This window comes from Nilaparvata lugens, chromosome 12 (assembly GCF_014356525.2).
Source record: "Nilaparvata lugens isolate BPH chromosome 12, ASM1435652v1, whole genome shotgun sequence".
In the NCBI taxonomy this organism is placed as follows: Eukaryota; Metazoa; Arthropoda; class Insecta; order Hemiptera; family Delphacidae; genus Nilaparvata; species Nilaparvata lugens.
Window position 1 is genome coordinate 1,334,508 of NC_052515.1, and position 21,859 is coordinate 1,356,366.

At 33.9% G+C, this 21,859-nt stretch overlaps 1 protein-coding gene across 2 annotated transcripts in view; it reads right to left on the reverse strand.

Annotated features, from left to right (window-relative positions):
• Nucleotides 1–444: 444 nt before the first annotated feature.
• LOC111045396 (protein kibra) overlaps nt 445–21,859 on the reverse strand; it is a 75,464-nt gene continuing 54,049 nt past the window's right edge. For both annotated transcript variants that reach the window (XM_039438625.1, XM_039438626.1), the window contains 12 exons: nt 21,600–21,799; nt 18,734–19,046; nt 17,477–17,773; nt 16,117–16,203; nt 14,714–14,906; nt 12,623–12,905; nt 11,475–11,686; nt 10,090–10,260; nt 8,830–9,006; nt 7,377–7,577; nt 5,165–5,286; nt 445–2,699 (listed from right to left, as the gene is read on the reverse strand). In XM_039438625.1, coding sequence (XP_039294559.1) covers nt 2,549–2,699; nt 5,165–5,286; nt 7,377–7,577; nt 8,830–9,006; nt 10,090–10,260; nt 11,475–11,686; nt 12,623–12,905; nt 14,714–14,906; nt 16,117–16,203; nt 17,477–17,773; nt 18,734–19,046; nt 21,600–21,799 — 2,407 coding nt within the window. In that variant the 3' untranslated portion in view covers nt 445–2,548. The remainder of the gene's footprint in view (nt 2,700–5,164; nt 5,287–7,376; nt 7,578–8,829; nt 9,007–10,089; nt 10,261–11,474; nt 11,687–12,622; nt 12,906–14,713; nt 14,907–16,116; nt 16,204–17,476; nt 17,774–18,733; nt 19,047–21,599; nt 21,800–21,859) is intronic.

The window sequence follows — 21,859 nt, forward strand, 5'->3', positions numbered from 1 at the left end:
CGAAACTCCAACCATCTCCTCACAAAATAAAAGAGATACAAATGACAAAATTCACGAAGACTTAGGGATTTTTACAAATTCAATTATTGACAAAACCTGCATACACCGTAGTAAAGATTTGTCATACAATTATTATAAAAATGAAACATTCAACACTATACAAATACACAACAATATATAACAGAGAAAGAGTCAATTCTTTTTCAAGACCCAAATTAATCAACAATAATTTATATAAATTATAGCTGCGTTGAACATTTACACACAAATTATATATTATGGCCAGGTATAATCATCAACTAGAACATAGGTGACAAAAAAATCGTTCTTGTCAAAAATATTTCTACTTGAATCGAACAAAAAATATATAAAACAAGTTCACTAATAATAATTACTATTGTATTTCTCTATTATTTACAAAAATTGATTCGCTACCAAATAATGTACAGTTGATAATTAATTTAAAAAATCTAAGATGAACAATTATTTGTTAATATCTAAATCTTTGAACACATGACTCCTACAACAATCACTTGATCCTTCTATTTAAATCAACATCAACTAAAATGCAAAACAAAATTATTTTCTAGATTAAAAAATATATATAAATGAAATAGCTCTCATGCCTTCTTCAACTGTATGAATGACTAGCAGAAATATTAAAATTTAACAATTTTATTCACTGAGCCATATTAAAAGATGTCCTATATTATCTACAATGTTGCTGCACATTCGAAAATATATAGTAATTAAACCAATAAACCTCAACTAAAACAATACATAGTATGTTCCACTGGCGAGATTAATAATATATTGATACAAATACATTCATTTATAGCTAGTGAGCCCATTGAAGGTAATTGGGAAAAATATACATCATGGAAGAAGTACAGTCAATTAATATAAAATTTATAAAAATTTGGAAAGGGAACAGTTTGGGCTAGACCTGTTGGTTCTCTTATAATATGATTTATGTAATATGAAAATGTAAAATAAAACCTTGAATCTCAAAATAATAATGTAAACAAGAATATGCTTCTCAGTAAGAAGCTCGAAACCCCTCTTGTTTAGAGTGGTTGTTATAGTACCTGAATAAATAACTAAAAACTGAAAACCGAATTAATTTTTAATCAATTCTGGTTATTTTAAAATACATGAAAAAGTTTTAAAGTACACTCAACAGTTGTTATAGTACCTAAATAAATTCCGAAACCCTAAAATCGAATTTAGTTTTTATCAATTCTGATTTACTTTAAAATTCAAGAAAACGTTTTATGGTACAGTCATCAACTAAATAGAAATTAATAAAGATTGAGAATCTTTCATTCCAAAAAGGCACAAATATCACAGAGAAATCATCCTTCAAATAAATTTCCAATACTATTGAAAACAATATCTTCAAAAATATTTTTAAATGTTTATATATTCAAAAGATTGTTGTTCAATTGCACACATTAAATGCATACATGAAACTATTTTCAATATTGTTATGAGTTGAAGTAGCCTAAATAGCTGTCAAAAAGATTAACTATCAAAAGTATGTGTATAAGGTGCTATAAATATCAAGGCATTCCTAAGGCATCAATATTAATCTACCTATTGCTTAGATAGAGCCAATTAGTGACAAATCTTAGAAGGCTTTATAGCAAAATTACTTTAAAGGCACATCATTTTAAGGCTAAACAAAACCATTGAAAGATTTATAGCTGAACTATTTTCAAGGCAAAATAAAACCATTGAAATATTTATAGCAAAACTATTTCCAAAACACATGATTTCAAGGCATTTGTAAGGCATTAGAATATCTATTTACTTTACTAGTATACCTATTATATAGGTAAAGTCAACCAATAATAAATCATTACAAGATTTACATAACAAGTATTTGGAAGGTGCCTTATATTAAGGCATTATCAAATGATTACCTAATGTTAAGGTAGAATATTTTTTCCTCAATTTTACAAATATGTAAGTGAATATATGGAGAAAATACAGTGATAAAAAATTGCACAAGTAGAAAAGATACAGCCCTTACCTTCAAGTGAAATGAAATTTTTCTGTCAACGGTAATTTTTTGAGTAAGTTTCTTCAATTCATATATTTTCTTCTTTTCTGGATGAAAGAAAAACTTGATTCATTCTGAAATAAAAGAAACAACTTTTCTTAAAGAAATAGTAGGGGTCATTTTCAAGCCTGTTGCACTTTCTTGAGAGTTGAGTAAGTTTCTTAAATGTTTCCTTCTTTTCTGGAAGAAATAGAAACCTTTTTCCAGAAAGTTTCATCAAGTCAAATGGTTTCTTCAATTCTGGAAGAAAGAAATCACTTGTTTCTGAAAGTTTCTTCAATTCAAAATGTTTTCTTGTTTTCTGAAAGAAAGAGAAACCTATTTCCTGAAAGTTTCACTCATTCAATTTCATCGAATTTCATTTGAAAAAAAATACAGCGGCATTTTTGTCGACTCGAGGCAGTGTAAGGATGGCAGCGTATACATATAACAATATTTATAAACAATTATTAAAGTCTATGTACATAATAGATACAGATATAGCTACACTTCGACGCCGAGTGTTCTGTCAACTGTGTACTCAAACCTCTGACTCTCCTTGTCTGAGGAGGGGAGGGGAGACTCCGAGGAGGAGGAGAGAGGAGGAGGCACAGGCACATTTACACTGGCTCGCGTGAAGAACGCCATCTTCTCTCTGTAAAACAAAACAAAAATATTAAATTAAAAATCGTAAACCATGATTAGTGTTGAACACATCATCTCAATTTATTCATTTATTCATTTCATTTACAATCACAAATCATAGTTATACTATATAATATGACTAGCCGTATGGCTCGCTTCGCTCGCCATATCCGTCTAGCCAGGGGGCTCCGCCCCCTGGACCCCGGACTGGATCGTCCAAGAATAAGATCAGCAGGCTCGCTTCGCTCGCCTGAATTTTTCATTTGGGCATTTTTATCATATGTTAGGACAATCCAGTCGGGGGTCCAGACTAAACGTCTGGCTAAACGGATATGGCGAGCGAAGCGAGCCCGACGGCTAGTAATATAATATTCCCAGGATTGAAGTAGCAGTACCCAATCAATTTTTCCGCAATAAATGCATTTAAATCTTCAACTTGGTGCCAACCTAACAAAGTCAACTCAACTTAATGCCAACCTGACAAAATTATTAATTTAGTTACCAGTTAACAACTGTTTCGAAGAGGTACTCTATCTAGTTTATAGTTCTATATTAACATATGATATGGGAATTTCAATTATAATTAAGAGATTGGGTGAGTGAGTGAGTGAGTGAGTGAGTGAGTGAGTGAGTGAGTCAGTCAGTCAGTCAGTCAGTCAGTCAGTCAGTCAGTCAGTCAGTCAGTCAGTCAGTCAGTCAGTCAGTCAGTCAGTCAGTCAGTCAGTCAGTCAGTCAGTCAGTCAGTGAGTGAGTGCCATTTCGCTTTTATATATTATATAGATTGGGAGAAGACAACAGGCATAGCCCAAAACTGTCTTCACCAAATTTTTACAAATAAACGTTTCAAAAAAGAATGAGGTTAAGATTTCACATTCCACTTCAAAAGTTTGAACAGAGATTGATCAGATGATCGTTGAAACTGGATTCCCGTACACACAGGTGACAGTGAAAGTAACCGGCACAGTAAAAATATAATTTCCTTGAGTTCTTATAGGACTGTTCTCACTCAGAATGCACGAGCGAGTATGAATGATCCCATAAGAAGCTATAAGAATTATTTTATTAGTCACTCTTACTAATACTGGTGTGTTGCAATCCATCTTTAGCATCTTTCGTTTCACATGAATGAATCACAATCATTATAATCCATGCGACCATATAAACCAAGATTATGCCAATCCAAGATTATCTTCATGTAAACCAAGATAAGTTTTATTTATTCGTTTTAAACGCAGATTATGCATAAGGGGGCCTGAGACGCTAAAAGTAAGGCAACACTATCCTCTCATAAAAAAATGGTAAAGCTCTAACATCTAAGCTAAAGATGGAGATTAGTTCTAATCGCCTAATGATATACGAGTTGACAACCGATACTGGCAAATCTTGAAAATATTAAATGCTACATTTGGACTGTTGTATAAATTAGAATTGGAACCGTTTTGGGCTTATAAGCCTGTGGTACTTTTCTGTAAGTTGTTTAATTCTGAATGATTGAATAAATAAATAAAATAAATACAAGGGCAGTGAAACCTGGGTTACACTTAGTAATCAATCCCACAGGTTGAAATAATAGAGGAGCAGCGAGGTAGCTTGAAGCTTAATAGTGTTGAATGTATTTAAATGGTGGTTCACATAGTGGAGCGATTTGTTTTGAACCATTAATAATAATAATATCGAGTGACCTGGCTGGCTCAGGTCTGGTTTCAGAGTTTTCAGGTCGCAACTGATCAATTTCAGGGCCTCTGACATGACCTAACGACTGCTTTTTGGCAGCCGGGACCGACGGCTTAACGTGTCCATCCGAAACACGGGAGTGTTTGAACCATTTAAATAAATGCATTACATTCTCTCAACACTCTCAAGCTTCAAGCTACCTTTGCCGCTGGAATATGTTTTCACCTATTATAGATGAAAACATAACACAGTATAATAGTCTACTAATAAATTCAGATCCGATATATAAATAAAATGTTTACTTCCCCTAAAAAAAACTAAAACTACTTCATCAATTACAGAAAATATTAGATAAATTACAATTACAATAGTTACCTAGTTACAATAAAATTACTTATAATGTGTCCTCTACATGCTCAGTGTTTTCTGCGTGGACTTACTACACTATGGCGTACCATGTTCTAGAGCAGGTTCAAGGGATATTTCAGCAAAATCAGTTTTTAAATATCAAAATTCAAAATTTTCAGTTTAGTCATTAGTTTTGAAGTGTAAATTGGACTTTTTGAAATGAAAGTGGAATCTTAAAATTATTCTTTTTTGAAACTTTTATTTGTAAAAATTTGGGAGAAGACAGTTTTGGGCTATGCATGTTGTCTTCTCCCAATCATATTATTTTTATTATAATTATGATTTATCAATGAAACAAATAAGAATAAAATAATACTAGTGATCAGTGATATTTCAACAAAAAGCATACGAATTAAAAATGATTCGAATTTATGAAATGAATATTGAACTTACTTGAAAGAGATAAGATCCGGCTTTCCTTTGCCCGCTTTGGTTTTTCTTAATTTATAGATTTCCCTCGATGTTTTCTTCAGCAGCTTTTCCACTTTCCTATCATCGGCGCTCTTTCCATCAGCCTGTTAATAATTACAACAGAATAAATAAGAATAATGAACTGAGTATTTATGGTTGAAAAAATTATAGTAATATGGTAATTGATGATATTTAAAAAATTATTATTTCCCTTTAAAACAGCTTCAAACACTAAGCAACATAAAAGTTAGCAACCAAGTGTAGTTGAAGCCCTACACAATTGGTCATATAGCTGTTGACCAATGAAGGTTGAGCTCCACTGTCATTGGCCGAGACTAGACACGCCCAAGTATTCCAAATATATGGTCATGAGAACCGTAAAACAACAAGAAGTGTAGAGAAACTTAGTAACTAGGAAAACTGAAATGATTCTTTGAGTAATAATGGAAGAATACACAATTAAAAAGCAATATAGGTTAGACTACTACTAGTAGTTCTGTGAACAGTAGACCTCACGCAGTATTCTCATCCACAAGTACCTGATTGAAACTATAGAACTTATGGAAATACAGCAATAGACTGGCTTCTCCACACATCTGAGTAATCACTTGTCAGCTGATTCATGTTGAATAATTCTATTGTCTGATTTTTACTCTAATATTGGCGTATGAAGGCACTACTCCGTAAACAAAGCCGTAGTGCATTCGTGTACTAGGGCTCCTGGACCAATAAAAACACTAGCTGATATAGATCAGCTGAAATCAACGATTTTTCATTGGTCCAGGAGCCCTACCTGTGCTGACGTCACACGAGTGCACTACGGCTTTGTTTACGGAGGTAGTGATGAAGGAGGCTCCTTTTTCCTTTTATATTATCTATGAAATGCAAAATTTTCAAAAACCTTGTATATACGTTGACGCGCAATTAAAAAAGAAACATACCTGTCAAATTTCATGAAAATCTATTACCACGTTTCGCCGTAAATGCGCAACATATAAACATAAACATTCAAACATTAAGAGAAATGCCAAACCGTCGACTTGAATCTTAGACCTCACTTCGCTCGGTCAACTATAGTCTGTATAAAATAGGTTGGGACTTGGAGAAAATATCCATGTTGCCAAATTGTGCGATATTTTAATCTTTTCATGCAAGCCAATATGGAAGGATGTATTCAATTCGACAACACAGTCGATGCAGAGTTGTCAAATTGAATATATCCAGTTACATAGGCTTGCATGAAAAGATTGAAATTTCGCACAATTTGGCAACACGGAAATCTTCTAAAAATCTCAAATTATTTTATACAAATTGTAAGTAACAATTCAATTCAATTCAATTTATTTATCCTTTTTACAACATAGTTATTGTACAAAGTAGTTATGAAATGAATAACTTAAAACTAAAACAAAATAACTTAAAATAGCAGGTTAACAAAAACACGGAAGGTCCCTGCAAAGGCAAAGCCTGTGCGCAGGGGCCGAGTGTTACAAAAAACTACAGAACCAAAGTGAAAGCATAAAACAAAAATATAAATTATAAGTATGAAATTTGTATAATAAAAAATCTCGAGAATACAGACAATTAAGAAATAATGAACTTATTTAAGAGAAAAAAAGAGTTGAAAGATGAAAAGTTACAAGAAATCGAACAAATCAGTAGAGTTATGCGATGTGATCCATTGACTTATTTCGTTAGAAAGATTTCTGGTCAAATTGTTAGAGATAAAATGATCAGGTATTACGTTAACAAGTTTATGGACAATGTAATTGAACTGCCTTCTACCAATGTATAAAACTGTATGATGAGATTCGAAAGTGATGGATGTGGGACGAAGATTGTACGGTGATAAACGGAGATTGAAAAGATTACTATGCTTATTCATGTAGACAAATGTAACAAAATTGTCATATCAATTATTTGTCAATGTCTTGTCAATCAATTGTCTTGTCATGTAACAAATCGATATAAAGTAACTGTTTTCTCCCCAGGAATTCTCCACCAACTAAATGCAACACAAATCTAGTTTCAATCAATTTTAAAATACATTCTATCAAGTACTGGGATCTCAGTAAATATCTTAAAAACCCCAATTCAATAATAATCAATAGATTATTCAATAAATAAATAATCAATGAATCAATAATTAAATTGGGAATTTGATTTCGAACTTTTGATTGTTTTTTAGACGTACCTGAGCGACCAAATTCTGGAAATGCGTGTCCTCGAGCACCCAGGCGGCCACTTCGGGATCGGCCTTCTCCCTGGCCACCTCAAGGCGAGCCTTCAGGTCGCGCAGCCTTGCCAACTCGTCGTGCAATGCCTGCAGTCTGCTATGCTGCGCCTGGAGGTCTAGCTCCAAGTCAAGTGAGGTGCGCTGAGTCATCGTGGGCGCCTATCGTTCAAATTATTCCATTAATTTCATATAATTATTCATAAATTCGTTTTATCAATTCAAACAATTTCATGCAATGCCTACAAAGACTAAACAATTTTACTGACGCCACAGACATTAATACCAAGTAACATCAATGTAGAGAAAACTATAAATTAATGGAATAGATTTTTAATCCTTCAAGTATAACATCTATACAATCGGAAACGTCACATAAAATTGCAATAGTAATACATCTAACACATTCATTAATAATGACATAATAAGCAATTTAAATAATATTCAACTCATGAAAGTTTAGATTAGAGTTTATGTATGTTACAATATTTAGTGGCTTATACGCTAATTTACATTAAATGAGAGAGGCAGGAAGAGAAGGATGTGAAGCAGGAGAAGAAGCGGAGATTGAGACGAAAACGGAAACGGCGAAGAAGTAGACTGAGGAAAATTGAAACTGAAATTTTTTCTTGCAAAAATACATTACAATATATAACTGAAAATAGTGGGGAAGTGTTGTTTTAAACAACCCCTGAGTTAATACAGTGTGGGGTCGTTCATGTTCCATAATTTATGATGCATATTATGCATCTTTTAATCTCTTGATCAGTATGGATACAATGTTAACAGAAATAAGAATTAAACAAAAATAAAACAGCAGAGCTCTGCATGAATAGAAACGTAAATATAAATGATATAATGCCTTCAATATGATTAGTGAATATGATTAGATCTAGCGTACTTCATAGATGAATTCATTGAGATTTGTGCCTCTTTCTTTGTGAAATAGTTCTAGCTCTTCATGAAAGTATAAACACCTCAATGGTAAGATATTTCTATCTCTAAATAGAATGAGCGAATGATGTCGAGATGGTTTCCTACTTATTACTCTCATTATGAATTTTTCAATTTCAAATTCATAATTATTTCAGAATTCAGAATTTGAAAATTTTCAAATTTTACATTATGATATACATAGACTGAGGAGTAGGGCAAGAGGAAGAAGAACAAGAAGGAGATGGGAAAAGAGGAGAAGAAAGAGACGGAGAAAAATAAGAGGAAAAAAAGTAGAAGAACTTGACCTGTAATTTGATGTATCTAGTTTAATACAGTACATGAAAACAAAAAAAAAGTGATAATGATTGATTGATTTATTATGAGGGTTTTTGGGGTGCTAAGCTGTAAACCTCTTTTAGTTGTATAATTATTTCCATGTAATGTATTCTCAATAAATAAAATTGAAGAGAAACATTACCTTGGGTGCCCTGATACTGGCTTGCGGGTGGCACGCCATAGCACTGCCCCCGACCCGCCTCCACCTGAGCGACCGCCTCTCCACAGAGTTGCGCTGGAAGTGACTGCCTCCTCTGCCCCCCGTCGCACCCTGTCTCCTGTACAGCGGCATCGAGCTGTCACTGTCACTACGGTTCAACTGTGAAAACACAAAATAAATAAATAAACCAATAGGTATTAAATCAATGAATCATGTGAAAATGGATAACAAATTAATGAATGATGGGAAGATGGAAAATGAATAAAATTAGTGAATTGCCTCAAGACGACTTTCTTCTTTACAGTGGCATCAAACTGTCAATGTCGCTATAGTTAAGCTGAAATCAATCAAATTAATGAATGAGGAATAAATTTATGTATTAATGGATAGGGCCTAATTAATGAATGAATACCCCTCCTCTGTCACCTGTAAAGTGCTATAAAAATATCTCTGTCGCTACAGTTCAACTGAAATTCATAAAATAGATGAATATTAGTGAATGAAAAATGGATAAATAAATTATAGATAAATGAATAATGAATAGATGATCGTCTACCAACTGTAAAGTGGTATAGAAATATCCCTGTCGCTACAGTTCAACTGAAATTCAAAAAATAGATTAATATTAGTGAATGATTATGGGGTGAATGAAAATATTATAGATGAATATTGATAATGGATAGAGAATGAATGCCTCGAGACTACTGTTTGTTTTTAAAAGTTTCCCATAGACTCTTATAATAGTATAGGTGTTGTCAAAATTACAACACATAGGTAATACAAAAAAGATTACAAATTCAAACCCTTTAATCAGTGCTATTTGTTTATAAATAAAGTTCCAACTTGGTTCATCTATCCATAATGTAATAAAGGAAAGAATCGGATTTTTTCTTAAAAGTTGTTTTCCATCGCGAACTGCTCATTATTAAATCTTTTTTTTTTGCTATCAAAAAGAACGACTATCAGTCAAATTGTTTTACAATAAATTAATATATTCACTCACTGACAACCAGAAAGATGGCAGACCTGTCAAAAGATCTCGTTGTCCAGTGAGTGAATTAATTCATTTATTGTGAAAAATTTGACTGATAGTCGTTCTTTTTGATAGCAAAAAAGTGAAAGAATCGGCTTGTATGGGAACGCACTCATAGAGTTTTATTTTTACCTTCGGATATAAGCTGACGTGTCATAGCATTTCTTAAGAGTTTGAAGAGTTTTTTGACGAAAATAAACTACACTCACCCTGCAAATATAGTGGTTGTTAGCATTGGCGACCGGCGAGAAGGTCTGCGACCGCTTGATGACAATCGTTGGCTGCTGATTCGGCTGATTGGGTTTGGATCCACCTCCCGCTCCAAACACACACTCTGTATTCGTCTCCTTGTCTTCAGTGCAGGGCTCTTTCTCTTCATCCTACAAATAAATACAATACAATAAACACAATCATCCTGAATAGGATAAATTTTATTTTTAAGAAATGCTGAGAGTTTAAAATGAGTTTTCAGAACTTTCATCTCAGTAGTTGAAATGGGCTATCATTTAGCATGTGAAAACTAAACTTGTTTTTCAATGGTACATATTATGACTGAGTTCTTAAAATCTATGAATTCAGGGGCACTAATATTTATTTACAAAATATAATTATAGTACCATTTTTGAAATAAATAAAATAATAGATAATAATAGATTTGCATTTTTAATATATTATTTTATAAATTTCAAAAAAATACTATAATTCTATTTTATGTCTTAGTTATTCGTGTTATGAGTAAGCTATGATTGAGGAGTAGTATAATTAGTAGTAGTCTATGATAAATGACTATGACAACGTATGACTAGCAGATTTGACGTTGTCTATAACTCTATTACTCATTTGTTGAATGACAATAGAATTCGATTTATTTATTATTCATTTTCAGGATAACGCTTCATACCTGGTTGATAAATCAGTGTCATTATAGTTGGCAAGCCTTGGGTGGATATGCACACAGAGAGCATATTCATAAAATGGCGATTGTCGAATACAAGCTTTCAAGTTCGATCTATCAATTGAAGATGAACAAGATCAGACAGGGAGCTTGTATTTGTTGCTCAATAATAAAATAATTAATATTATCAATAAATATCAATAATTGCCCTTATTTATTTATTTCTACATTGATAGATACAATATAATTCTCAACTATGAATGATTGGGGATGGAACTACAGGCTCAAAGCCCAAAACTGTTCCTTTCCCAAATTTACATAGAAATTGTCAAAAAATTATGTTATTTGAGACTTTATATTGTATCTAAATTCGGCAGAGAAATAGCTCAAATTAATCGTTTTTCTCATCCAAGCATTCCAATAATAAGTTAATAAAGTCTAGTGAAAGCAGTATTGTGAATTGAAATAGAACACACATATTTATAGAATAGAAAACCTATTACAAATAGTCAATACACACAAAGAGTTTAGCTTATCTGAACCTTGTTGAGAAATACAAGCTAATACAAGCTATTTTAGTAATTTCCTATAATAATAACTCGCTGACTACTTATATTATAAGTTTGTATTTTCTCATACAACAGGCCTCTGGTGTTATTTTTGATGACAAAATCACACAATAATCAATTGACTACTTACAGGCATTTCAAGAACTTGTTCCAGCTCGTCAGGACAATACACCTCGATTCCTTCCTCCTCATCTTCCTCATCCTCCTCATCATCCTCTTCATCGTCGTCCTCCTCATCTTCCTCCTCCTCATCCTCATAATCTTCCTCATTATCCTCATCCTCACTTGCTAGCTCCTCCAGCCTCAGACTTATCGTACCGGGAGGAATTGCTCCTTCGCAGCCTACAAAACACAAAACAAATCCAATAAAATTCACACTAGACCCACATATGTTGTGAAATTTATCCATATTAAGGTGGAATGAATAATATATTGCCAGTGCCACATGAAATTCAAACCAAATTAGTTTCATTGCTCATAACATCATCTTCAGTGGTATTTTTTGAGTAAGACTTTAATTTTATTCTTTATTCTTTATTCTTTATTGATTGATACAATAAGTACATCATCAAAATGATAGGGAGAGAAAAAATAAGGTACCTAACTTTATTGACTGATAATATATTTTTTATTTTACCTTATAATAGAATTAATCAGAGCTCTGTACCCTATTTTGTTAATTAACATAGACTAATTGAAACTCTGTTTGAATATGGTATTAAAACTCTATTAAATTACGTAATATTATAATAGCATGAAATCACAATAGAAAAGAAAAACAAACCTACTTTGTGTCTATTTCTATGACATTCCTATATAAATGTCTATTTCTATGACATTCCTATATAAATGTCTATTTCTATGACATTCCTATATAAATGTCTATTTCTATGACCCAAATCAAAATTTGGGTCAGGAACAGTTTTGGGTTTTTCCAAGCCTATAGTTTTTTTTCTCAATAATTCATACAAGAATGATGTACAATAAGAAGCGATGTTACATCTACTTTTCTTTGTCGATACATGTAATGTCACGGCCTCACTAGCTGATCGTATAGTACCTTATGAATAAGGCTCTTCAAATGGCCTAGTACCTGTGGGGATACAAATGAACAAACAAATAAATGTTATGTTATTGTTTTTTTTAGGGCTACACTTGAATACGAATAAAAATAGAAATCTATTCTAAAGAGTACTTAGATTTCTATTGTTATTCATGTTAGTGATGAATAAAAAATAATGAATGAACGAATAAATGAATTATTGAATTTTTATTAACCTTGATTCCTTGTGAGCGTAGAGGTCTGCGACGAAATAATCGTTGACTCATCAGAGCTCTCTTCCTTGTGCGGTTGGAGGGGCCGCTGCTGGGGCATGGTGGCCCCTACAGGGGGCAAGGAGGCCCCACCTACAGGGGCCACATTTGCCCCTACTGGGGGCAAGGTGGCCCCCATAACAGGGGGCATGGGTGGCGCCTGCATGAACCGGAAACTCAGAATGTTGTACCACTTGACGCACGTTGTGTCAGGCGAAAAGTCGGCAAGGCTTACTTGGGCACAGCCCTGCAAAACAACACAAAATACATTCATAAATAAAATAAATACAATACACTAAATACATTCATAAATATACAAAATAGTGATTAAACACAATAGATTAGACATATAGAAATGTGATGACAAAGGAGTGTGGAGTTATTTCCACTTTGAAAATAAGGGATATGTGATGAGAAGTACGAGCCATTAAGGCTCAAATATATCAAGTACACCTCTATTTCATTTGGAGAGTCGCAACTAATGTTGTGTTTCATATAAAATGAGTATAAAACTAATGTTGAGTTTACTGTAAAAAATGAATTTTATACAGTCACTAATTTCTCTTTAGCTTTAAGTTACTTTTTAGTTTTTGACTTTTTCATGTATATTTTCATGTATGTTCTGGAAAGAAATAAATGATTGATTGATTGATATAAAAACACTTGACTCACTTGGGCTACTTTTAAAGAAAATAATAAAAACTATATAAAAATCTTGAAGTACCCTTCATCTAGTTGAAATATTTTAAAGTTTTTAAAAAATAATGGGTACTTCAAGATTTTTATATTGTTTTTATTAGTAAATATTGTGTTTCAGTACTTTGAGTAGACCTGAAGAGTGAGTATACACAAATTAGATACATAAAATGCATTTAAAAATGCACAGAATTCATTCATCTCAACATGGCTCAAGTTGTTTTTTCATTCTACTCACATTATCAGGGGTACGAAGTTCCGCTCGGAAGTGCAAAGACACAAGAATCAATAATTATTTGATCACTTGATTCAACTAGTAATAATTCAACTAGGGAATAATGGAATTGAGTGTATCTAACGGGTGATTCTCATAGAAAATAACCCTATTCTGATGATTTCAGTTTTTTTTTTGTTAGGAAGGCCTTGAAAAGGTATTATAATGAAAAATTTGTATTTTAACTGTATGACTTGTTTTCTATTTTTGGGTGTCCCCCTCCCCCTCTACTAAATTTGAAAATTTCTAAGTAATCCTGTTCAGAATTAATTGCTCTTACACGTGATGTGTGGTTTTTCATCATTACTAGTGAAATATCCAAGTTGTATAGGGTAAAAGTGGTGAGTTTGCATAATTTTGTAAAACCCTTAAAAAATACCCCTTTTTTGAAAATTCGTAGCTCCGGAACCAAAAACGGTAGAGTCCTGCGCGACCACTCACTTTATTGGAAATTCTATTTTCTTCAACTTTGTCGAAAATGATTTTTCTTGAGAAACTCAAGGTTTTCGAGATTGAATGGGAAATACGAAAAAAGTCCGAAATTTGAGGTTTTTTGGGGGGGGTTTTGGGGATGAAGCCGCCCTCTGGCGTGTCAGCAAATAATTTCGGATTCGAATTCAGCGCCCCAAAATACATATGGAACCGTCGAGAAAAATTCTTTCGTGGCTGTTTCCTGAAAAACGACCATTTGACTGGACTATAGAGAGAAGATAGCATAAGAAGATATTCCATGGTATAGAGCGTTTATGTACCGAATTTCACTGTTAACTCAAGCCGATAGTCCTAGTAGTTATTTTTGGTGAAGCTATGTGACGCTGGTAGTCTCTCATACTGTGCCGTTCTTACACTTACAATAAAACAGAAATAATAGACAGTGTAGTCGACAGTAATCGACTTGAGTTGACGAAAAATCGGCTTGAAATTTGGAACACAAACAACCTATACCATGGGGTAATTATCTTATCTTTCATCTATAGTAGAGGGTAGCGAAGAAGGTAGCTGGGAGTGTGCAGACTACTTAACGGATGTCGAACTGAAATGAACCTAATATCTTCTTCAAATTTTAAATTCAAATTAGAACTCACCAAGCATTCAGTATGAGCTTCAGGATCCAAACTCCACACGTTGACTTGGAGGGTTTTCGTGCAGAGTTTGCTGAGAGGCACAGAAAGGGGGAAGGTCTCTCCGAACCTGGGTTTGGTGAGGTCGGAGATGGGTTTCGTGCAACACGTCAGAACCGACGTGGGTCCACTGGGCAACAATGCCGCCTTTATATACCTAAGAGCACGGAAAATATATGAAAATTAATATTTATAATAGTAGAATAATATTAATAAAGTTTGTAGAGTAAATATTGATGTTGTAAAACTTTTCCAAAATTTCAAGTCTCTTCAATTATTATAGTAGAATAATTATTGCTGAACATAATCCTATTCTGACTTTTCACTAAGGATTTATTTCGGTCACTTTCTCTAAAAAAGTTAAACCCTAATTCTAGTTCAAACAATCAGCAGACTCGATTAAAACACATTATGAGAAATATAACAATACATTGGTTAAATTGGTTTAATAGTCAAGCCAACTTTGGAGAAAGCTACTCTTATCTAAATTTGAGAGAAATACAAGGTATCCTTAGTTGTACTCTCCCGATCTGTGATTTTTTGTAAAAATAAAATAGAATTGATAAATTGACAATAAAATCTGAGCTTCTCAATTAAGGAGAAGTTCCACATAATCAATATGTATTGATGAAAGATATTGTCAAATGAAATAAATTATTGTTGAAGCTATTCACTTAAAAATTGTTGACTGTTTTATTAAATTAATGCATGGTGAGCGGTATACAATTGAAAGAATATAATATCCATGGTTAAACAAGATTCCTGTTAATCCACATTATGTATTTGCTTGATAAAGAAAAATGAGAACGATTTGAATAGAGGATCTATGGTTCATTTCTATGAAACAAGGAGACGTCATCATCTTAGAGATGAACATCATCGAACAACCCTTTTTGCTAGAGGTGCTAAGAGTTTAGGTATCAACCTTTTTAATGCATTGCCTGACCATCTTAAAAATCTGGAATTTGGAAAATTTAGAAATGAGTTGAAGAAAGAGCTACTTAAATTTTGTTTTTATTCCGTAAACGAGTTTAATGAGTATTTCTCCTGCAATTGAGTAACTCTTTTACGAACTATATTGACATTAGAATTCAAATTGACAAATCCTTAATACCCCTTTAAAAGGAGGTCATGGGAAGCTTTAAAAAATATCAAATATCAAATATCAAATATGTTATGCTGCACAAGAGCCTGTTAAATTTTAATCATGATTAAATGCCACGTGAACCAATCATAGAAGGCTCTTTTGGAAAGAGGGATTCTCTGATTGGTTCTCGTGTCATTTAACCACGGTTGAAACTTGACAGACTTTTGCGCAACATTTTTCCCCATGGAAATTGATGGAAAATATTGAGAAATATACTCACACTTGACATAGATCTGGTATGAATAGAGCCGAAAGATTGCGCGCTCTTTCAATGCCAATATGCAGCATACTGTCGCCAACTGAATACCTGTAATTAGACAGTACACATTAGAATGATTATGAATGTCCAGGCCTACTTTTCAATGAATACACCAGGTTCAAGTCATAAATTGCAATTTCATATAAATATGACATTGATATATCTAATATTATTCTAGGAACTGTTCATATTATTATGAGTTCAAAGTTGAGTGGTTGGATCAATTGATTCAATTTCCAATGTGTAAGTTATGAACGTGTGATTCATCACGTTCATTAACTGAGTAATAGATTCAAGGGAATGAAAATATTCAATTCAATTCCATCTCACATAAGAGAAATTGAGGGCTTGAAGGAGTTCAAAAAACACTCAGAGAATTCCTTATTGTATTGTGTTCTTACAGATTATCAGACTTCCCAAACAAGGAAGTAATGAATGTTATGTGAAATATGTTGTGTTCTATTGACTGTTGTGTTTATGAAGGATGGTAGTATTATATTAGAATATCGGGGCACCGAGCTTCGCTCGTTTTTCAAAAAGAATAGAATAGAATAGAATTTTATTGGTCATAAAATATTCACATGGACTTCGTCAATTTTTCAACACTAAGTAAGTCAAAACAAACACAAAAACACTACGATCAGTCAGTATCAGAACAATAAAACAAAACATGAATCACATAAAACGATTCCAATCTATTCTAAAATAGTCATGTACGGTGTACAAACATTCATCAATTAACACTGCTTTCATTTTTTTTTTTAATTGTGTGCAAGTGAGTACTTTTAAGTGGTCAGGTGTGGAGTTATATAAATTGATAGATGTGAAGTGCCAGTTTCTTTATGATTTAGTGTGACTGTACAACGGAATTCTCTAACAGTAAACAGAACACAATTCTCTAAAATGATGGTGTTTATATTTCACAGCTGGCTATACGTCATCTTATGAATTTCGCGGATGCGATATTTTGATTTTTTACAACCTTACTCGCTCACTCTCTTTTTTACTTATCCACAGCTGTTTCAGCCAAGGATAAATTATCCTTTTAATGTCGTTCAGCAAGTTTTCCCAAGGATGAGACCTAGTGCAATCGAATTGTTACATCATAAACCTTCTATTTCTATTAAATTTCGTGGAAATCGTTTGAGCCGTTTTCAAGATCCGTTGAACATAAATAACCAGATATAAATATATAAAAATACAGAAATTGTTCGCTTAATAAATAATAGGATATTTTTGAATAATACTTTATATCAATCTATTGTATTGTTTTCAATTTAATAGAGTAAATTTATTTTGATGTTTTTTTTAATGAACTCACCTGAGCTTGATCTGAACCTGCGCAGTTTCGACTGCCTGACTGGAGGCCGCCTCGAAAACGCCCGAATCACCGGCCACCGACTCGTCCGACACGGCCGCGCTAACCGGCAGCGGGGGCGTGACTGGGGGCAGCAGAGGCGGCGTAACGGGTGCCAGTGGCGGCAGAGGGGCTGTTTCCGAAATGGGTGACAGAGGGGCCGACTCGTAGGCCGGGGGTGGGGGGTGTTCTGGACCAGCCCCCCCACTGCCTCGTAACAGACGTTCGACGCGTCGGTGCAGATCTACCATGTCCACTGGTCTGAAAGCACACATCGAAAACAATCAAAATTAATTATAGTGCACAAATTATAATAGATATTGTACTTATCAATATATAAATGTATAGGCCAGGCTACTTCCAGGGATAGAGTTACACTTGTGTGTCCTATGTTTACCCCTGGTTAGCGGATTTTCCCTTCACCAACAGCCCATGGCTGGGGGTGATCCAGTAGGCTACTTCCTGAGAGGGGGCAAGAAATGAACCCCCGAAGCATAAATAAATAAGCATAAATAATACCAAAATCATAATTGGATTCTCAATGGTAATCCGGCATCACCAGCAAAAGGAATCAAGCCTTGCCCGCTGGTGAGAGTTGCAATCAGCTAGTTACATTGGTTGTTTCCTAGTTTTATACAATAATAGAGAAAAAAAAATAATCCACGCCTTAAAATATGCTTTGAAAAATTAGATTATGCCTTCAATTGAAAAGAAATAGTTTTCTCTTATCCAATTTTTTAGTATTTTGTAATTAATTTTTGCTTCCAGATCAAAAGGCAATTCATTTATGAATCTTGTACTTATATAAATGAGCTGTCTTCTAACTACTGTTAGTTTTGTTTTATAAATTTTATATTTATAGGTTGTATTTGGTCTTAAATCATATTGAACTATATCATTTAATAAAAATTTGTTTTTATACTTTATTATATATTTTGCTAAATTTTTCAAGTACAATTGCCTTACAGTCATCACATTAAATTCACATTAAGAGGCTCGAGAACCCTTGGCTGGAGAGGGGGGACTAGTAGGCTACTTTTTGAGACGGGGCACGGAATGAACCCCCAAAGGGACTCCAGCACCAGCCTCGTCCTTCAGGGGCCATCAGCTGAATGCCAGGTGAGTCCACACCCCTGACAACAATGAAACAGAGAGGACATTCACTCTGATAAACTGATAAACAAACAAACCACCAATCGAGCAATCACAGATGACACTCACCGTTCCTGCACGTTGGACACACACTGCTGCGTCGGACCACCATAGATATCGGTGAAACTCAGGCCCGAACTGAGCGACCCCTTGCTGGAGGTGGCCGACGACAAACTTCCAAGCGACGATGACGAACTGACCGACAGCGTACTGGCCGACAGAGTTCGCAGTCGCGACTCGAGCGAAGTCATCGACCTGAGCGCGTCGACCAGTTGGGCGAGCAACAGTTGCTTCTCCTCGTGCAGCCGAAGTCGGTCGGCGATTGCGCGGTTCGAAAGCTCCATTGCCTGGTTTAGGTCTTGCTCTAGTTTCTTGATTTCACCTGAAACAAACCAATCAAATTTTATAATATCAGCAGGTTGGGTAACATAGCCGTTTCAAAATTAGTTTACTTTATTCAATATCATCTTCAGTATGGTATAAAAATTTGGGGTGCATCTTATTCGAATCACTTCAATAAGATATTCACCATCCAAAAAGCATTATTAAAGGCAATTTTGGGCAAACCTAAACGATTTCCAAGTGACAGTATTTTTATTGAATTGGATGTGTTGACGGTTGAGCAGCTGTATAAAAAGAATTTGATAATTTACATTAATGAACGTAGAGAACTTTTCAACCTCCGTATATGAAAGAAAGAAAGAAATATTTATTGCCAAAAACATTAAACAAACTTTACAAATGTGAAAAATATAAAAATTTTCATATACAATACATTGCAAAAACTTAAAATTAAAATATTTTCCATTTAAAAATCGATTATAATATTATCATTGGCGTTACCAGCAAAACTAAGTAGTCAAGTAGATATACTACTACTACTAAGTAGTAGTAGTAGATATAGTAGTATATCGCCTTACAATCTCCGTCCCTCAACCATTACCTTTGAACCACACAATGCAGTTCTATTCATTTGTAGAAGACAGTTTGATTATATTGTTCATAAGCTTATAAATGTGATACCTACTTTTTTATAACAGATAATTTGAATGGAAGACTTCTGAGAGAGATAGATTTATGGATTGCTTCTTCACATCCTAGGATGATTTCTTGTAATATTGTAACTAGGATAAGTTCACAATCATTCAAGAATGTCTGCTTTTTTATTTTATTATCTTGTATTTTCTTACTTTTTTTTACTTTCCTTCTTTGTATTTTTCCAAATTTAGATGTTAATAGGAATCCACCAATTTTATTTGTCTTAAAAATAATTTTGTTTTAGTAATAACACTCGGCCCCTGCGCTTAGGTTTTTAACCTTTTCAGGGACTTTCCGTATTTAATAATAATACTATTTTACTTTTACTTATATTGTTAATTGTCAATTGTATTTATGTAATTATACATTCATGTATGCATTGTATGAAAGAAAAATAAACTATTGATTGATTGATTGATTGATTGATTGAATCAAAATAGCAAAATAAGCCAAATAGAAATATAAATCCGAGTACGGTACCCTTTTCAATTATTTTGTCACATGTTTCGGCTACTAATGCCATTTTCAAGTGATTTCAAAAACGACAAAATAAGCCAATATGTTTTGTAAAGAACTTCGTGTTTGGCGATTAGATCAGACATAGAGGGATGACTTGAGAGAGAGACTAGAGATAATATGAGAGAGAGACTAGACTAGTATGATAATCAACAGAATATCTAATCTTGATTATAGAAATTCATCATATTACCATAGAGAAACAATAGCGTAAGTAGATATCCCATGGTATAGGGCGTTCATGTCGCAACTTTTACTGTTATCTCAAGCCGATTACTGTCGATTATTGTCGATTTTTACTGTTTTGATCGGGTAAGAGTGTATGAACGGCACAATATGAGAGACTACCAGCGTCATAAAGCTTCACAGGAAAGAACTACTTGGACTATCGGTTTGAGATAACAGTAAAATTTGCGACATAAACGCCCTATACCATGGGATATCTACTTACGCTATTGTTTCTCTATGATATTACTCAATCATTGAAAATTATATTAGATACACCTGGGTAACTTGAATCATAACTTTGATCAAAGCTATCTACTATAGAAGGCGGTGGAAACGGAAAAGCGACACACTGTCTTCCTATCATTTCAATTGACTTTACAACGCGAATCTCAATTTATGTCCCTCCTATAGTTTCTTCAACGTTATTGAAAAAGCTAAGCATGTGATCTAAAAAGATTATTTATTGTGCCATTTAATTTTTTTGTGCAATGAACGATTTTATTTGATTTGATCAAATAAGTTTATCAGAGATTGACAATGGTGTTATAACCGAAACCGGTCTTTCTAAGTATCAACAAATCTGTGGTTTTTGACAATTTCTTAGTCTTTTTCATTTAATATGAATAATTACCACAATATCAACTTCTCAGTTACACAAAAAGTGATTCGATCACATTGGATAAGTATAATTGCAAGTGCAAGCTTGACCAAGCATGACCAAGCTTGCAGATGAGAAACAAAATGTGGAAAAAGCAGTAGGAACACTCACACTAACACTTGCACTTGCTGGTTCGTGAGCAGCTACATGCAAGTCACAACCTGTTTCAATGACACTTTTCAAAATTCGTTTTTTCGGCAGCAAGAATAAACAGTTAATATTACATCAATAAACCTGTATCAGCTACCGTCTATAGAAGGCATTGACACGACAGAGGATCGGCAACGTTGTTCTGCTATCTTTCTCCACTGCCATTATAACGTGGACCTCACTATAACTTAGTAATATTCAATATTTTACGTTTTAATATAGTAACTTTAACTTTAACTTACTATAGTACCTCACTTTAACTTAGTAATATTCAATATTTTACGTTTTTCAATGACACTTTTCAAATTTCAATATTTACGAATTAAATATGTTTTGTTGACTGACCCTGTATCCTGGACATCTCGTGGTTGGAGCGCGTCCTCGGTGTGATGCTCCTCAACTCCCGCAACAGCTGTTCCTTCTCCTGGAAGAGCAGCAGTCTGTCCTTGTCTGACTCAGCCTGACCAGGCACCACCTTCTCTTCCAGGTCGGCCAACTGCTGTTTGATCCACTTCATGCGTTTACGCGCCTCGTCGTATTCCAACCTTCAAACAATCCAATCTCATTCGTTAACAATCCATCACAAACAAAAATCACTTCACCTT